Genomic DNA, 17,780 nt, shown 5'->3' with positions numbered 1-17,780 from the left:
CACCTCTCCCTGTTCACATGCTACTGGCTGTGATGTCTGATGGTGTCTGGCAGGCCACGTGGCTGTGCTGAGCTGGCTCTGTGCTTCGGGGCCTCTGAGATTTCCCTTCTCTCCTGGGCCAGGAGTTCTGGATTCCCACTTGGGGAAGCTTCCCTTCTCTGCACCCTGTGGCAGGTGAGGTGTGTGCAGGAGAGGCAGACTCCAGGGACAGTAGTTCAGCAGGGAAAAGGAGAATTGCGGCTTAGCATGCTGCACGCTCCTCCCCAGCATTCTGTTGTTTCCTTTAAGCCTGTATAAAATCCTCTGTGATTGCACGCACATCCCCGTGTGACACGTGCTCGTTCTGCGCGGAGACTTTGTGGGCTTGACGCCCAGGAGCTGCGCCTCCCTGGGGCTGAAACATAGAACGGCGCTTTAGAGTTACACTGTCCTGCTGGCCTCACCACATGCATGGCTCCCTGCAGGCAGCTTCTAACAGCTCTGCTGGGAGTGGGTAGTTTTTGTTTTTTAAAGTCCCTTCTAAGGAAAGAGTCAATCTTGGCTCCCTAGTAGATTTCCTCCTATGTCTTAAGCGGTGCTTTCAGGCTGTCATGGTAGTGGATCTGCCTTAAAATTTGACACAAATAGATGAAGAAATCAGTTCTGGTACTGTAGGCTGGCTGGGGCGTGCTGCTTGTGACCAGGTGTGTGTCTGATGGCATGAGAGAAGAGTCATAGCCCTCTCTGGATGTTTATAGCTTGGTCTGCCCAAACTTGCCAGCCCCCCTCTCCCCAGGACACTTTGGCAGCTTGCTGAGAATCTAATGGCCTGGAGACTCTCCCAGCGACACCCACTACCACGAGTTGCCTGTTGGCTGAGTTTGCTAGTCAGCAGGTGGGAACATAGGTGTTTGGGGGGAGCAGACTTGGCTCTGCCTTGGTAGAATTTGGGCTTGTCTGCACAGGGTAACTGACCGGAATAGCTGTGATGGGATAAATGATTCCAGAATAGCGATGCTGGAATAGCTCCCTGTGTGGACCCTCTGTTCCAGAATAGAAGTCACTTTATTCCAGGGTAGTTACTCTGCTTTGGAAGCACACTAACTCTAGTTAAAAAAAAAAAAAAAGTGACTTCTGTTCTGGAGCAAAGCGTCCACACGGAGAGCTATTCTACAGTAGCTATTTTGGGCAGTTCCTTCATGTAGACAAGCCCTTGCTAGTCTCTGCAGCCTCATGCAGGGTAGTCACAGCCACGTGGGCCCAGCTCCTCCTGTTCTACCAGGTGTTTGTGAATCGCCCACTTAATCAGAAGTGGCCTTGGCTTTTGGACCAGATACTGTAGCCTAGTTAGTTTTTTCTTCCTGAGCTGAGCTTTGAGGAGGAGGTGCACTAGGGGAAGAGCTGATAACACTGATAGGAAAAGTCTCTAGACCACAGGACATTGAATAAGGGAGTGAGGTCCATTGACTGGAAAGCCATTGGTATGGGGAGAGGAGAGATGAATTCAGGGATGAGTAAGAAGTCCTATGAGACAAAAGTAGTGGCAAGCCAGCAGAAGGGCACTAGGGATCTTGGCTCATTCTCTCTCTCTTGGTGGGGGAGGGATAGCTCAGTGGTTTGAGCATTGGCCTGCTAAACTCAGGGGTGTGAGTTCAATCCTTGAGGGGGCCATTTAGGGACCTGGGGCAAAAATCTGTCTGGGGATTGGTCCTGCTTTGAGCAGGGGGTGGACTAGATGACCTCCTGATGTCCCTTCCGACCCTGATATTCTATAAGAGCATCTCTGTACACAAACACACTTAGTCTGCTTCCTGTGACCCCACCGATCACCTGTTTGTGTGTTTGTTCTTGTCAGTTTTTTTGAGGACTTGGAGAAGCGGCACCAGGAAAATATACTGATCCCCGACATCAGCGACATTCTGGAGAATCACGTGTCGAACCGCTTCAACCCTTACGTCGTCTACTGCTCCAACGAAGTCTACCAGCAAAGGACGCTACAGAAGCTGCTGTGAGTGTTGCGGCAAGGCAGGGCTTTGGGGTCTGTAACTAGCCAGTAGTAATCCATCCAGGCAGCCCCGGCTGAGCTACGCATGGCGACTTACCGGGGTTTTTGCACACCCGCCTGTGAGTCTCACAAGCTAATTCTCCTGTAGCTCAGATGTCTCCTTTGTCAAGGGAGCCATCTCTCTCCCCAGCCTGCAGTGTGCTCGCTGTTCAATGCTAGCTGTGGGGACGATGCTCTACTAGTTGGGACAGCGACTGTGGGACCTACCTTCGGTTAGCAATAGCATGATTGTTTTGTGTGGGCAGAGGTGGTGTAACGAGGGGGGAAGAGAGGGAGTCTGAGAATGTCCTCCCCGCTCACAAATTATCGACATCCTGAGGGAAGTGCTCTCGGGGTGGATCTGGAGACTCGCGGATGTGGAGAGGCTCTGACCCCAGCCTGGAAGCGAGGACCTCTCGCTGGGCGGTCTGTGTTTTCCAAACAGTCATGCTTTCTCTGGCTCGTGCCAAGGTCACATCATTCGTTGCGATGTCAGTACTGATGTAATCACCAGTGGGGAGGACTGGGTGTCTCCGGTGCCTTGCCTTAAACTCCGAGGGGATTAATCCAGGCATTCTCTGAACCAAGCTTGTGTCCCAGTTGCTAATGTTTCCCTGGGTGCTGTAACCAACTGTTAGAAACCCTGGAGAGCCCACGTTATGCCTGTGCCGGTAGCTTCTCTAGCGCATGAAGGGTCTGGAATGCCCAAGCCTAATGGAGGATCCTTGTGTCCCATTTTAGAAACATGAATGCTATGTTTAAAGAGGCCTTGAAAAACATTGAGAGGAAGCCAGAGTGTGGTGGCCTGCCCATGTGCTCCTTCCTCATCCTCCCCATGCAAAGAGTAACACGCCTCCCCCTGCTTATGGACGTAAGTAAGAGCCAGCAAGTGGAATTCCCTGGCACCTTTCAAAGGGGCCGAGTGCGTTGAACCCAGCGCGCCCTGCCCTGAATGTAGCCCTGCAGAGTACTTGAGACCCGCCTCCTGGCGGTCTTTGGCTGGCGTTACATCTGTGCAAGGGAGGTTCGGTTCGGAAACTGACCTGAATCTTTCTCCAGAGCTTGAACTCCAGCCCAGAATGCTGATTGGTCCTATTCCCTACTTCCTTCAATGCACTGTCTGCTATGGAAGGACCCAGTGTGGCTTTTGATGTCTCTCATCCCTGAAGCTCTGCCCTGGTGCCTGCATTACTTTTTTCACAGTCTAATGCTGCTGCCCTGCCCCCGAGAGAGGAGGTGCAAAGGCCTTGGGCAGGAAATGGTCTGCAAAACTGAGACTGTTTAATGCCCCCCAAAGCACAGGGGGTGTGGCATCTAGGCCATGCAGTGGGGAAAGGCAGGAGCTCCCCGGGTTGGGCTAGCAGTGAAGTTCTGGAGAGAGCAGTCTTTGGAAGATTGACCCCATCTGTGCAATCCCGGAATCCAGCAACCCTCAAACGGGGTGGGTGGGGGAGGTGGGGAAGAGCCAGTTTTACTTTGCTCAAAACAGTTGGTTTCTGCAAAGGGACGAGAACCTGTTAATATCCTTGTTTTCTTTATGGCCCCCATGTAGCAGCTACAAGAAACACCAATAGAGGCCAAGTGGAGAAGATGCCTCCAAGTAGCACAATGGTCGCTTCTCCTGGCTTTGTTTATAATTCCCTCAGTGTTGCATGCATCCTGCCCTCCCTCACTTACATGCGCTAGTTATGAGCTCCCAGCTGGGAGAGGACCCGGGGTGTACCGCATCCTAGAACCTGCGCGGGGGAGAGAGCAAAGCAGTTTAAATTGACCTTTGTTTTGGAAGGCTCCTCTAATGTTCTCTTCGACTTCTAGACGGTTTGTCAGAAAACCCACGTGTATGGCACAGCCTATGAAGCTGCCACCCAAGCCCTGAAAGCCATCAGCAAGGTGAGGCATCCCCTGCTTTGGAAGGAAGAGTCTGTATGTATTGTCCAATAGTAAACTGCAGGTGCTTTGTCTCGCTGCAAGACGACCCGTGGCGCTTACGTGATACACAGGAGACCTGATTCCTGGGGCTGCGAGGGCTTCACAAGTCAGCCACCTGAGTCTTTACCCTTTTGTTGCTCTACACATCAGGAGGCATCTGATCCCCTCTGGCAGTACTTCAACACTATAAATCAAAGAATTAGCCACCTCCCTCCCCCTCCCCCCCTGCCCCAACACAGAATTGTGATCATTCCTGGCATCAGTATTACAGTAGCCTCTTCTGCCCACTGTATTCTGGCCTCTCTGAGCCAGTGATTGGGGGAGGGGGGGGGGACGCACGTGCATGATTTAAACGCACTGAAGGGTAGCTGCCAGTGGAAGAGATGCCCCTAGTACTATAGTCTGAAGTTACATACTGTTGAGAGGGCATGCTCTCTGCTGTAATTAACAACTCGTAGCACATTCCCTATGGTCTATAAAGCAGTTGCCCTCCGAGAGCTACGAAGCGGGACCTTCCACACACTGCATCCCGGGATGGCTTTGAAGGGAGATGGACACAGCGCTGAAGTGCTCTGAGACGAGAAGGGGGCCCAGCAGACTGCCTTGCTCCTGAACAGCCGATGGTCTCGGATTAAGAAGGATCTGGTGGCTGTGGAGGGACTTACAAGGATGCTCTAAGATATCCTGAAGTCCGATGGCAGTGGGGCCGAGGAGAGGAGGGAATAATGAGTGGAGAAGGAAAGCGCATGCAGTGGAGAGTTTGACTCCATTGAAAGCATCCTAGTGTTGCTGAATCATATGGGCTGTAGGCTTGGGAGCAGAGGAGTGATCAGTCAAGCACCTGTAGCTGCTAGCTGTCCAGGACAGAGATGAGAGGCCAGCTGATTAGCGGGGATCCTAGTTTGCCGTGATATGACCAAAATTCTCCAATTAAAAAAATTAAAATCTGTTTTCCCGCAGTTAAAATGAAACCCTGAACTTTAGTTTCCCTAGCCACAATATCTATAGGTATTAGTGGAGCACAATGTTTTATTTGATATATTTACAATTTTTAAGCAAATTCTAAGCCTACCAGTGCCATTAGTCATTATACGAAAACGAATAGAATGATCCACTCCCAGTGCAGCATTTCTTTACAGTTGTCCATGGCCCTGCTGTTTCAGCCTTTGGTTTTTGTTTTTCATTCAGTTTAAGTTTAGCACTTTCCATGTGTTCTCCAATTGTCTGCCTTTGAATGTAATCTACGGCCTGGCTGCATGCAGTAGAGAACGGCACATTACCATCAACGTGAAATTTGTCCTTACCAAACTCAGTGACACAGTCGTCAGGGGTGATTTTTAAAGTTTTGGGCATCTTTTCATAACTTTAAATACTCACGTCTGGAGGCTGAAATGAAATTGGAGGTGCATTAAAACACAAACCCCTATTCACCATTGAGGAACCTCTATAGGTCGGAAGCAGTTTATTGGAGTATGTTTAGCTATGTAAATTTAAAGCACATTCAGAAATCAATCACAAGAGGGGGAGGTTACTTGCATTGAATAAGTGACACCGATCCTCTCAGTACACTTTAGTTAATATGTTTTTATTTTTTCACTAAAACGCAAAAGCTAAAAATTCTCTTTAAAATCGTAAAATCCACATTTTTCCATGGCAAATGGATTTCTAGGATCCCTGTTGATCAGGCATGTTTGCACCGTGACGGGAGGGGCAGGAAGGGTGGCCAATGCCTGTTGTCACCCTTAAATCAGTTGAGTCCTAGGCCGTGTTGCCAGGAGCTGCGTGGTGAGGGCAGGGGGAGGGAATTGTCTTTATTTTGCTTTCCAGACAAAGAGGAAGAAAAGGCTGGAAAATCTTGGCGAGAATAGGCAAAAATGGCCCAGCACTGCAAGCCTCTCATGGCTCCAGTGGAAAAGAAGGTGACTTAAAAAGGGGCAAATGAATTCCTCTTCCAAACTTTTAAATCTCTGGTGCCTATCTCCAGCCCTCCCTCCTCACTTCATGCTTCAGTTTAGTGGCAGTGAAGAACTCCAGGATGCCCACGAAGTCTGAGGCTTCCCAGGAACAATTGCATCCGCTGTGTAGAAAGAATTATCCTGATGCTCAGCTCGTGTTCTCTGTCTTTCTGCTTCCAGCTGGTTAAGAAATGCAATGAGGGAGCCCACACGATGGAGAGGACCGAGCAGATGTACACGCTTCAGAAACAGCTGGAGTTTGGCAAGATCAAGGTGAGGAGTCCTCTGACTTGGAAATGTGCCCTGGACTTCTCTTCTTATGCTTTGTAGTGATGGCAGCTGTTTCAATACTTGCCAGATTGGCAAAGTTATTTAGGCACCTAGCGAGATTTACTAAAATACCTGAGTGAGTTGGGCACCTAACTCATATTGAAAATTGGTCTGTCTCTTAAGAGTTAAATTGTTGCTGTCGTTTAAAACAAGAACTTTGGTTGACTTGAGTGAACAGTCTCCCTCAAAAGCTGTTTATCCAGCTGTCTTTTGTACCACCATTTAAAATGGAAGATGCAAAGTGTTAACGCCCAATATTGGATTTCTGTGCTTTTTGCCAAGAGCACTGTCAACCTGGTGGCACTCCGTACACACTGCCAGTCAGGAGATCAGAACAGAAGAGTGGGACTAATTTCTTTAAGAACTGCTGTGCATTTAAAAGCATTTCTTTTGAGGCCAATCCCCCTGGTGGGAGGAGAAGAGAAAGGAAGAGTTACTGTTGTCACTCTACATGGTCTCTTGTTCTACCAGGAAACTCCTTCAATACTAGCTAACTAGGGGCCAGATTTTCAGAATTGTTCAGTGCCCAAGTTAAGTCCAGTTTTTCCAAAGAGCCCAGCTCTCTGCACCTCCCCTAAATCGTGGCGCTCAACATCTGGCCTTAGAATGGCTGTGTAGTTCTCCATTGACAATGCGATAGAGGACCTTTGGTGATCACGTCACTTTTCTTTTACTGTTGCTATTAGTTCCCAAAATCAACTAAATTTCTTGTTCTGTTGCAGCCTTTCCCACTGATTTCAGCTTCCCGCTGGCTGCTGAAAAGAGGGGAGCTCTCCCTGTCCCATTCAGAAGACGCTAGTATCTTCCGCAAAGGCTTTGGCCGGACTAACTGCTACCTTTTTCTGTTTAATGACGTCCTGATCGTAACCAAGAAGAAAAGGTAAGGGAGGATATTTATGGTCTGTTTCTTGTTGAATTCGTAGGAAGAGACTTTTTCAGATGGTTTGACATTGACCTTTGCAATTGCCTCACCTGAAGCAGTCAGTAGCACTGAGGGTGCATTACCTAGAGGTAAGTTACTGTCTAATGAATGGCTCTGTGTATTTACAAAGCTAGAACCCTGGTGGACTAGGTGGTTCAGAAGAATGGCAGTGAGATGTGGAGCATGCGCACCTGTCAGCAGTTTGAATCCATTCCATAGTGAGTGCAGTTGGCCGTCTGACTGTGATTTGATGCCTGTGTAGTTAAGCAAGTTGGTGCCCTTGCTCCAGCTCCTACACAACGGGTGTCCTTATTTCAAAAAAAGAAACAAAACAAACCCCTCCCAGTTGGCACTTCCTAGGTGCTGTTGTTGTTAAGCCAGGGACTGAACAGGCCACTTCCCCCTCATGCTGAGATGTTTCCTCCGGGGTTGGGGCCCATTGCGAATAGAGCTGGGCAGATTTTTTTAGGCAAGTCTAAATGTTTCATTTCAGCCAGCTCGAAATACTTTAATGTTTCACTTCAAAACAGCATTGTGTTTTGAAATTCAGCTAATTTAAAAAACACAAGTGGAAAAGCACCTGAAGACGACCCAAAACAAAAAACTGGGGAGGGGGAAAAATCATTTCAGGTTAAACAAAATGTTTAGTTTGACCTGAGACAAAGCAAATAAACAAAAAAAATCATTTCGGGTCCAATGCAACTGAATATTTTTTTTCTGGATTTTTCAGTTCAGCCCCTGAACGAAAAAAAAGTGATTCTCTCAGTAGGTTACTGGTTGGGGGTGAGGTGGGTAGAAACTTGTTCCTGTCCCGCTGGGTAAGAAGTGGCTCTACCCTCCAATGCTGTCATTTGAGCCTCTCTGATCAGTGTTAGAGGCAAAAAAGGGCAAGAAACGCACACAGTACAGGAAAGAAGTCATCCCTGTCCTTTTTATTAGTGAGTTAACCAAAGAGGAGGAGGAGGCGGCACCATAGCCTTTGTCCAAGACACTCCTTAGCCTGCAGCTATGAAGCTCTCCGGTTAACAGAATGTTTAAAACTTTTGATCTTTGACCAAATCCTTTGCTTACAAGTCATCAAAGAGGAGCAATTTAGGTACACAAATTAACCCCATTGTGATGGACCTTTTGCTGGAACCTATTGCTTCCAGCTATTCGGGAGCACTAACAATGGGCAGTGAAACCAGCCTGATGGAGCTGGCATCCACTGCTTTTTCTCAGGGGCCAGGTTGAGGAGGGGCTGTGTTGATCTTACTTAAAAAAAAAAAAAAAAAAAACCCTTCTCCCCCAAGATTTGAGCAGTGCATACAATGTCAAGAGTGAGAAAGGAGGAGGAAGACAATAGCCAGCCTTCGGAATTTAAAGTAGAAACAGGACCACCAAATCACAGCCCTGCAAAGCTAAAATGAAAACTTACCCGCCTGGGCACACAATTGACTTGGTCTCATGTGATATTTATAATACCGCAGTACCTAGAAGCCCTGGTCATGGATCAGGACCCCATTCTGCTAGGCATTTTACAGGCACAAGAACAAGATAGTCCTTTCCCTAAAGACGTTACAGTCTAAAAGAAGATGGGGGGCTGGGGATTGAATATTTGGTTTGCCTGACCAAAAAATGGCACTTCCAAGAGAGCCCTCTGCAAAGCTGTATGTTTATCTAGCTATCTATGTCACTTCACAAAGCTCAATTCACCAAATGTAAGCACCTTTCCTCTGGTTGGTTCAGGTGCCATTTGTGCCAGGCTGGCACCACATAAAGAGGAATACCAGCCCTGCAACGTTGCTTCTTAAACAGTTTTCTATGATTTGACTCCTTGGTTTCCTCTCACTCCCCCAATTGGCACGGAGATCTGATTAAATTCTCTGCATCGTAGAATATCAGGGTTGGAGGGGACCTCAGGAGGTCATCTTCTAGTCCAACCCCCTGCTCAAAGCAGGACTAATCCCCAGACAGATTTTTGCCCCAGATCCCTAAATGGCCCCCTCAAGGGTTGAACTCACAACCCTGGATTTAGCAGGCCAATGCTCAACCCACTGAGCTATCCCTGGATGTTTCTGTCTCTCCTGTTTGCTGGCCTTTAAAGTGTTTTGGGGTCCCTTTTGGGAATTGTCTGTTTCCATTTGGAATCCTGTTGCTGCTGTCTGCTGTGGAAAGGTGAGGATTGGGTTTATATGGAAATAACACACCACAGTCTGTCGCTAGAGGAGTTAAGGTGAACTGCTTCTCCCAAGTAATTACTAACGTGCACATGCTGAGGAGATGAAATGCGAACTCTCTCTGGGTGGGGATCTCTCTGCAATTCTGCCCATCTCCATGGCTCTTTCAGCTCATTATGGACCATATGCACTTGAATGCTACAGCAGTTCCCATGGTGGCTTGAGAAATTCACCATCCCAGAAAGAGGTCATGAATAAATGTTCAGTTGGCTACTGAACTCTGGGTTGCCAATAGCTAAAATCAAACCAGCCCGTCTCAAGCACTCTGCTATTGGCTCTAGGACATGGTGGATTGTGATAGTCTGTGTTACTGTAGCGTGTCATGGGCCTGATCCAGACTGGAGCTGTACAGACCTAGTAACAGACAGCCGCTGCACCAAAGAGATTACAGCCTAAACAAGGCAGAGCGAGAAATGAGTTGGCCCAGGTCATCCAGCAGATTAGTGCCCTGTGCCCTGGATCATGCTGCCTCTCAACACGTAGGGCTAGTTCTCTGGAAACATCCGCTCAGCGTGCAGCGCCAGTCAAAACCAAAACAATGTTAGGAAGCTTTAGGAAAGGGAGAGGGAGATCAAATATATCATATTGCCACTGTATAAATCCATTGTACTCCCACACCTTGAATACTGCATGCAGTTCTCGTCACCCTGTCTCAAATGTATTAGATGTATTAGAACTGGAAAAGTTACAGAAAAGGGCAACAAAAATGATTAGGGGTATGGAACAGCTTCCATGTGAGGAGAGGTTTAAAAAAAAAATGGGGACTGTTCAGCTTGGAAAAGAGATGACTAACGGGGGATAAGATAGAGGTCTGTGATATCATGAATGGTGTGGATAAGGTGGATAAGGAAGTGTTATTTACCCCTTCACATAACACAAGAACCAGGGATCACCCAATGAAATGAACAGGCAGCAGGTTTAAAACAAACAAAAGAAAGTATTTCTTCACACAACGCGCAGTCAACCTGTGGAAGACATTGCCAGGGGATGTTGTGAAGGCCAAAAGTATAACAGGGTTCAAAAAAGAATGAGAGGTTCATGGAGGCCACTGTCGGTAGACAGGATACTGGGCTCGATGGACCTTTGGTCTGAGCAAGTGTGGCCGTTCTTATGTTTTGAGGTCCAACCCCAGCCAGTAGCCAAAGTCGGATAGGGGACTGGTATCCGTGCAGCTTTTCTGGCATAATGGCCTCTGCCCTTGAGGCTTCTGCCAGCACAGCTCCATTGGTCACGTATTGCACTTCATCAGCCCCTACTGTGTCAGCAGATGTCTGTAGGGGAGCCCAATGGCTGCACAAACCACTTGGCCTTGATGGCAGGTGAGTTAATGAGCTAAGAAAAGGTCTGATGGAACAAGTAAGCTTTGTGTGTATCCTGGCGTTTGCTGGGCCCTGGTAAACCTTCGGGGAAGCTGCTTTCAAGACCGCGTTCCCGTCCCTGGTGAGCGTGGCTCTGGAAGCGAGCAGCACGCCCAGCACTGGGAGGTTCTAACCCCGCTGCGCTTTGTTGCCTCTAGTGAGGAGAGCTACACGGTTACAGACTATGCCAAGCTGGATCAGATAATGGTGGAGAAAATTGAAAGCCCCGAGGCTCCCTCGTCTCCCCCCGGGAAGCCAGGGTCAAGTGGCGGAAGCCGGAGCCCGTGTAGCAGCCACTCGTTTCGAGTGATCATGAAGAGGAACAGCGAGGGGAAGGAGGAGACGGTTGTGCTGTCGGCGGACTCTCCGTGAGTGTCGCTCTGTGGGCTTCTTCCTAAAAATACAGAGGGGCTGTGAATTTTTTTTCCGGCGTTATGGGTGGGTGTTTTAGTATGTTACACCGGTGCCTGATTTTATAGCACATGAATAAATACGTTAGAAAGGCCACCAAAACCACTCCTCCCCCATAGCACAGAAATCAGTTTTGCCTTAACTCTTCCCTATTTGTCTTCTGCAAATTGCTGAGCTCTGCAGAGAACGCAGTCGCTCACTCCTTTCCCAAGGTCTTCAGCATTGCTTGCCCCCCCCCCCCGCCCCTTGGACTCTATAGACCATCAGCTGCGTCCTCCTTCTTTTTGCTTTCTCTTTTATCCTTATCTACCTACCTTTCCCTTTCCCCTCTGGCCATAAGTACTTTCCATTTGCTGCTGTTAAATCCTGTTCTCTCTTATGGAGGCTTGTCTTTCTCTTTCACTTCCTGCTGTTCTGAGGTCAAAATGGCTTTCTCTGGGAAGCCCCATTAGCTTGACCAGATCAGCCTTCATCCGTTCTACTTGATCCTGTTTCACAAGAAGTGACAGTTCTTTGGGGATCCCCAAACTTTTGCCTCTGATCCTGGGTATATATTTCAGCCATCTCCACCATTTTATTGTCTCGCCTGATTTTTTTTCAGTAATGTGTGACAAAGTCCTGTAGATATAGGGTGTCCAGATGTCCTGATTTTATAGGGGGACAGTCCTGATATTTGAGGCTTTTTCTTATATAGAAGACTATTACCCCCCACCCCCTGTCCCAATTTTTCACACTTGCTGTCTGGTCACCTTATATAGATACTCAGCAAACTTTTATACTGCTTCTGCTTTAAAGCTGCATCTCTCCGTTCCCTCTGGTTTTCAGCCTGCAGAGAAGAAAGTCCAGACCCATTTCATAGAGATGAAATTATTTTGTTTAAAGTTGCGTCTTTCAGATGTTTGGTTCTTTTGGCAGAGGGTTGCTGGAATTTACCATGTGCAGGAGACCAGTATTTTGATCTTATCTACAGCCTGGCAGAACCCTTTGGTTATAATGTAAAGTATTTCCACACTTGTTAACTGCACATAATGAGGTCTTTAACTCTTGACAGGAGTGACCGGGCTCGCTGGATCACTGCTCTGATGCATAGAGAAAACAAAACAGATGACATGGCTAGAAAAGGAGGTAAAGCTTTATTGATAGTCATTAAGGTTTATTTTTAACATGTCTGTAGCTTGCACACTGATGTCTGTTAATTATTGCACGACTCTACGCAGTTAAGGACTGTAAAGATCTCCTTCCAAAGGTCAAAGTGTCGGGTTGGCAATTTTGACTCCAGGGATTCCCTTGTGCTGTGGACGTGCATGTATTAAATATGAAAGGATCTAATTAATTCTCCTGTGGGGAGACCCATTCTAATCTTTTCGCATGTTCTCCTGCTACCAGCATTTGCCTCCTATGAAGATATCAGACCTTTTAAGCTTATGCTCTAATAAATTTGTTAGTCTCTAAGGTGCCACAAGTACTCCTGTTCTCTTTCAGAAGCCGCAGTTAACTCTAAATCTGTCCCTTTACGATTCTGTCATTGGCTTGTGAGCTCCTTATAAAGGTGGGTCTGGATGCTAAATAAGGGAGAGGAAATGGTTCTAGTTGGAGGAGGAATGCTCTTCCCAATAGAATAAGAAAAAAAGAGACTTTTGCTCCCTCTGCTGGCTCTGCCATGGCAGCTGCTAACTCGCATGGTCCTGTGACTCCAAAATCAGTTCATGTCTGGGAATACACCAGGAAGTGAACAAAAATGTCATGGAGATCCTCAACTGTGCTTTGTCAGGGAGTTTTTTTAGCAGATGGTGTAGTTTCTTTAGTTAATTCCAAGCTCTGCAGAAGTGGAAGAAGGGGGATATCTGCCAAACGAACAGCTCAAAGCTGATCAAATAGAAATAAAGCTTCTTTCTCCAACTTCCGTTTAGCCCCACCGGCTCTGTGCACTGTCTGTGGAGCTCGTCATCCAGATGGTGGCAATTTAATGTATTTGATTGTTATGAATCTAGCATTGCCAGCCCCAAGTGTTGAAAAGTTATGTCAGGGCCCCAAGCAAATCATGAGACTGTCGTAAAGATCATGGGATTTAAAAAAAAATAAATACATGCTGGGGTCAGCAGGGGGGGGTCGCCACTTCTTGGTTTCTGAATTTTTAGTGTTAACTCGGATCCTGTTTTTAGGCTTTTCTCCACAACCACAAGGGCTAATAACTTTTTAAATGAAAACTGAGAGTCTCTGCTAAGCACATGACTCCAGGAGCTGGGGCTTTCAGATCCCCCTTCCCATCTGCCACCCCCCAGATATTGCAACACTTGTGATAAAATTGTGAGAGTTGGCAGCATTGCGAATCACCTTCCCAAAGACCCATAGCTCTGAACAGCCTGGGTAACAAACTCTCCACCAGCTCAAATCAAAGAGAAGTCGTGTTCAAAGCTTTGCCAGTAAGAGCAAAGGGTAGGACTAGAGCCACTGGAAATGGATACATTTTTGTTCAGCTGATTTGGTTTGTGCCACCTCCTGCCCACTCTGTTGCTTTGCTTTGAGATTTGTGATCAAATGACCCTAAAACCCAAACTTGCCACGTTTTTGCCTGGTTTGGGGTCAAAACCATCAAGTTCCACAGGGCTCCTCCCCAGTGTTCTGCTTACATCCGCTGTAAGCGTCACAGATATTACTAGGCCTTTCTCTGTAATTGTTTAGCTATAGTGCAGTGGCACCTTCTAGGCGACATCCATGCTTGGAGCTGGTGGTGCGATTTTCCCTGCTTGCGTACCAGCATGCACACCGCTCTGCCCGTGCTCGTGTGAGTCCCACCGGTCAAGGCAGAGCGAGCTGAGCCATGCTGAGTATTTACTCTCCTGAAACCTCTGGGTTTGTACTCGGTGCAGCTCAGCTGTGCCTCTCCTGCCACCGGGGTTGCCATGCTGACTTCTCCTCCCCAGCTTGCTGAGAGCTAGCGCCTATAGGTGGGCAGGGGAATCACCCCCTGGCTCGCAGTCAGACGTGGACCTTGCCCCGAGAGCTTGCAGCCGAGCCCAGACGGAACAGCTCTGGACGGAGAAGTGGGCAGGGCGCAGGTGCAGAGCGGAGTAGGAGGCACTTCTAGCAGGCGTGGGTGTACTCAGGGATTGGAGCAGAGCGTTAGGCTGCCCCAAGGGCTGGGGAACAGTGCAAGGGAGGTTGTGAAGTGGAGACCGGGTTGGGGAGCCCACAGGGAGGGGTGTGTGGGAGGAACAAGAGCAGAGATGTGGGTGGGGTGAGCAGCATCTTGAAGTTGGCACCTGAGTGCTTAGCTTGAGTGGTTGTGGGGCCATCCCTGGAACCTAAATCTGCTCTGGACTTGCACATCTGCCATGGGCCATTATCCCAGTCTCTCGGGTGGCACCTGCATCTCTGCACAGTTTTACAGCTCTCCTTGCGTGAGCAAAGGCCGTCTGTCTTGAGCCTCCCGTCACTTAGGAGCCTGCAGTGATGCACTTGGGCCTGTCTGGTCTGTGACCTGCCCTCTCCCTTCTGCCTGTGACTGTCGCTCTGAGTGTTTGGCTGTCGGGTCCATCTGGCATTTTGTCCAGTCACGCTGCGCTTTGCATTTCATTCAGTCTCCCCTTTCTCTCTCTCCCCTGACTAGAGCTGAGACAGGTGGAGATAATCAGGGCCTACTTGGCTAAACAGACGGATGAGATTTCCCTGCAGCAGACGGATGTCGTCTTGGTCCTTGGTGAGGAGGATGGTAAGTTATTTGGCGAGACTGAGGTAACGAGCAGAAGGGGGAAGAGTGGTCTGGAAGTTAGAGCAGGGGACTTGGATCCAGGACTCCTGAGTGCTGGGAAGGGAGTGTGATCTAGGGGGAGATGGGAGCCTAACCTGTGCTCTGAAAAGGTGCCTCCTACTTTTTGGAGTAGGTTTCCCTGGGCTCAGGTCCTGATGCTACCGTAACACCATTTGACCTTCCCTTCACCACGTCGGTCGCATGGGGAGAATGGCTCCCCCGTGGAGGTGTTGTGGGAAGTGCTTTGAGGGCCAGGGATGGCAGATGCTGCCGAGTTACCCAGTGAATGTGCCAGGACTATATAGGAGCTGTCTGGAGCAGCAGCCAGACGTCCACGTGACTCCATAGCACACTGTCATTTGCAGTCATGACTAGAGCTGGTCAGAAACTTTCTGATGAAACCGTTTCATTTTGGGTTGGATGCTCTGTGGTGGACGCCCAGGCAGGGCTCTGTTGGACAGCTGGGCAGACTGCCGGGGAGTCCAGGCTCCAGAACTCCAGGGCATCTCCACATGTGGGGAACCCCAGGGTCCCTGCTATGGGAGCTGGGAGCCTGGAAGCGCGCGTCCAGGCCCTGGGCAGTTCATGACTGGCTGGTGTCCTGGAGCAGACTGTGTGTGTTCACTGTCTAGGTGTTCTCTTTGCCCGTCTGACCGAAAGCTTCACTCCCTCTCTTAGGCTGGTACTTGGGCGAGAGGCTGCGAGACGGCGAGAGAGGCTGGTTTCCCCAGTCGTGCGCTCAGCCCATCACCAACCGCAATGCTGTGGAGAGCAACGTCCGCCGCATGGAGCGGCTGCGGATAGAGACGGACGTGTGAGTCCCAGGACCCGGGGGATGTTCTTTCTCTGGAGTGAGCCAGTTAAGGCCACGAGCTGCAGCCCTGCAAGCTGGCTGGGCCCATCGACCATTGAGGAGAGGAAAGTCTGTGGTCCGGACCCGCCAATGCCCTCAGTGTGTCTCCCATGCAGCTGATCTTCGGAGCAAACTCCATTTCCCTTCCTTTTGAGAAAACGCTTTCTAGAGGAACAAACTTGACTCAGACCTGAGTGCTTTGTGCAGAGAGAGGCACTGTGTAACCTCTTTGCATGCACTCAGGATGTGTCATCGTCTCGCCAAAGACTTCAGCAATCCTAGGAGCTACTTCACATCGTCTGATCTGCCCTAGCCCCTCATACACAGCTGGATGGTTTTCTAATATCAACTGGAATTTGCTGCAAGGAATTTAAAGCCATGGCTTCTTGCTTTGAGATCCAACCCAGAGACTTCCCTGAAATATTCACATGTGGAGCTGGGGCTTTAGTTAGAGATTTCAGTTTGTGTGCTGCTGTCTCCAATTCACCTTTATTCTCTCTCTGCCATCACCTATTGCTATTAGTCCTGGGGCGAGCACTTGTCGGGGATCCTAGCTGAACACGCAGCAGTTCAGTTACAGGGCTTCTTTGCAGCCGCCGTATTGCGGGGAGCACGTCCAGGTGTGGTTTTGATAAATGTGTATCTATAAAATGGATATTTTTCCTTGTTACTGATTTGAATAGTCTGTCCTCGTTTTCAGCAGCCTTTGGCTCTGCGTCAGCTGGCGTGTGGGGGAGGGCTCTGTTGATGAAGTGACCTGAGCCACTGAAAGTCTGAGCTTCATACGAACCAGGGACGGCTGCTTATGTGATTCTGCGCCCATGCAGAGGGTGACTCCTTCACAGCTGGGGTTTGGGGACGAAGGGGGGTGGGCAGTGAGTGCTCTCCAGCGTTCTTAACACTAACTATAAGCGTAGGAGAAACTACCCAGCGCTCTGTGTGCACCCTACACAAGAGGTTTGGGATTTGTCCTGCAGGGTGTTTCTAAGTTTGAAAAGGCTGGCTGAGTCTAAGACAGTGCGGCGTGGTCACCAAGACAGCATTGAGTCTCCAGGCTTCACGTTCCTGGGGTCTCGGAGGAGGCTGAGGCTGTACCAATGCCAGGTACGAACCCTGAATGCCAGATTCTTCCCCGCGGAAGCGACCTGTTGTCATGTGGCTTTTCAGCCAGCATCAGTCTTGGGCTGGATGTTCCGGGAGGAGGATGCATTTTCCGAGAGTCCAGGAGGCTTCAAGGCCATTTCAGTCAGGCTGCAGCAAGGAGCCCTCTCCCGGGTTAGAACGAAGAGTGCCCGGAAGCCAGCTTTGTGATCCTGGGACTGCAGTTCAGGCTCGAAGCTGTAGGGGCCTTTGGGGTGGATTAATTTTATCCCTTGCAATCTTTCTGGTTCCCTCCCTTTCATCCCAACCCCATCAACTCCCTGAGTAAATGCTAAGGAGACGGTGACAGGGGAGGGAAAGAGCTAACGAGTGAGGGAAAAACTGGAACTAGCCAGCGGCCTGGGGACAGGGCAAACAGCTATAATGGGAATTCCCTCTGGCAAGTGCTGCTGCCCCAGCAAATCTGTCGTAACCTGTAGCTGCTCCGCTTCCCTTCAGAGGTACCAACTTGGCTGTGTGGCCACCAGCGTTTCTCATACTGAGCATGCTGTGAGCCAAGCCCCCAAAGAGCTCTCGAGAGCTGGGAACAGAGGCAGCCTTTCAAACCCACCTGCGGCCTCTGTCTGTGGCTGGGAATGGGTTCATTACTGAGTCGGGCTCACTCAAATTTATTTCTCCCTCTATTTCCACCCCCCCCCCCCAAGGTATTTCATGGAAATGTCGTCTCAGCCAGCACTGTGGCTGATCCAGACTGCCTGGAGGATGTGAATAGTTTGGGGTCGCTGGAGGATTGTGCCATGTAATCTTTGTATTTTAGCACCTGGCTTTAATAAGGCCGAGTGCGCAGTATTTACGGCGCTGGTTACTGTGTTCTGTCTGGGAGCCTGGATTCCAGGAAAACCCAGGGCAGGCTTAGAGAGGTGCGAAG

At 49.2% G+C, this 17,780-nt stretch overlaps 1 protein-coding gene across 1 annotated transcript in view; it reads left to right on the top strand.

Moving 5' to 3' along the window:
- The window catches only part of ARHGEF16 (Rho guanine nucleotide exchange factor 16), a 38,040-nt gene extending 21,615 nt beyond the window's left edge, over nucleotides 1-16,425 (top strand). The window contains exons 7-15 of the mRNA XM_034753578.1: nucleotides 1,835-1,987; nucleotides 2,765-2,894; nucleotides 3,839-3,913; nucleotides 6,088-6,180; nucleotides 6,960-7,117; nucleotides 10,895-11,104; nucleotides 12,199-12,272; nucleotides 14,758-14,859; nucleotides 15,577-16,425. Coding sequence (XP_034609469.1) covers nucleotides 1,835-1,987; nucleotides 2,765-2,894; nucleotides 3,839-3,913; nucleotides 6,088-6,180; nucleotides 6,960-7,117; nucleotides 10,895-11,104; nucleotides 12,199-12,272; nucleotides 14,758-14,859; nucleotides 15,577-15,716 — 1,135 coding nt within the window. The 3' untranslated portion in view covers nucleotides 15,717-16,425. The remainder of the gene's footprint in view (nucleotides 1-1,834; nucleotides 1,988-2,764; nucleotides 2,895-3,838; nucleotides 3,914-6,087; nucleotides 6,181-6,959; nucleotides 7,118-10,894; nucleotides 11,105-12,198; nucleotides 12,273-14,757; nucleotides 14,860-15,576) is intronic.
- Nucleotides 16,426-17,780: the final 1,355 nt, after the last annotated feature.

The sequence above is a fragment of the Trachemys scripta genome, chromosome 19 (genome assembly GCF_013100865.1).
Source record: "Trachemys scripta elegans isolate TJP31775 chromosome 19, CAS_Tse_1.0, whole genome shotgun sequence".
In the NCBI taxonomy this organism is placed as follows: Eukaryota; Metazoa; Chordata; order Testudines; family Emydidae; genus Trachemys; species Trachemys scripta.
The sequence above is the reverse complement of the archived record's forward strand: the minus strand, read 5'-3'. Positions and strand labels throughout refer to the sequence as shown.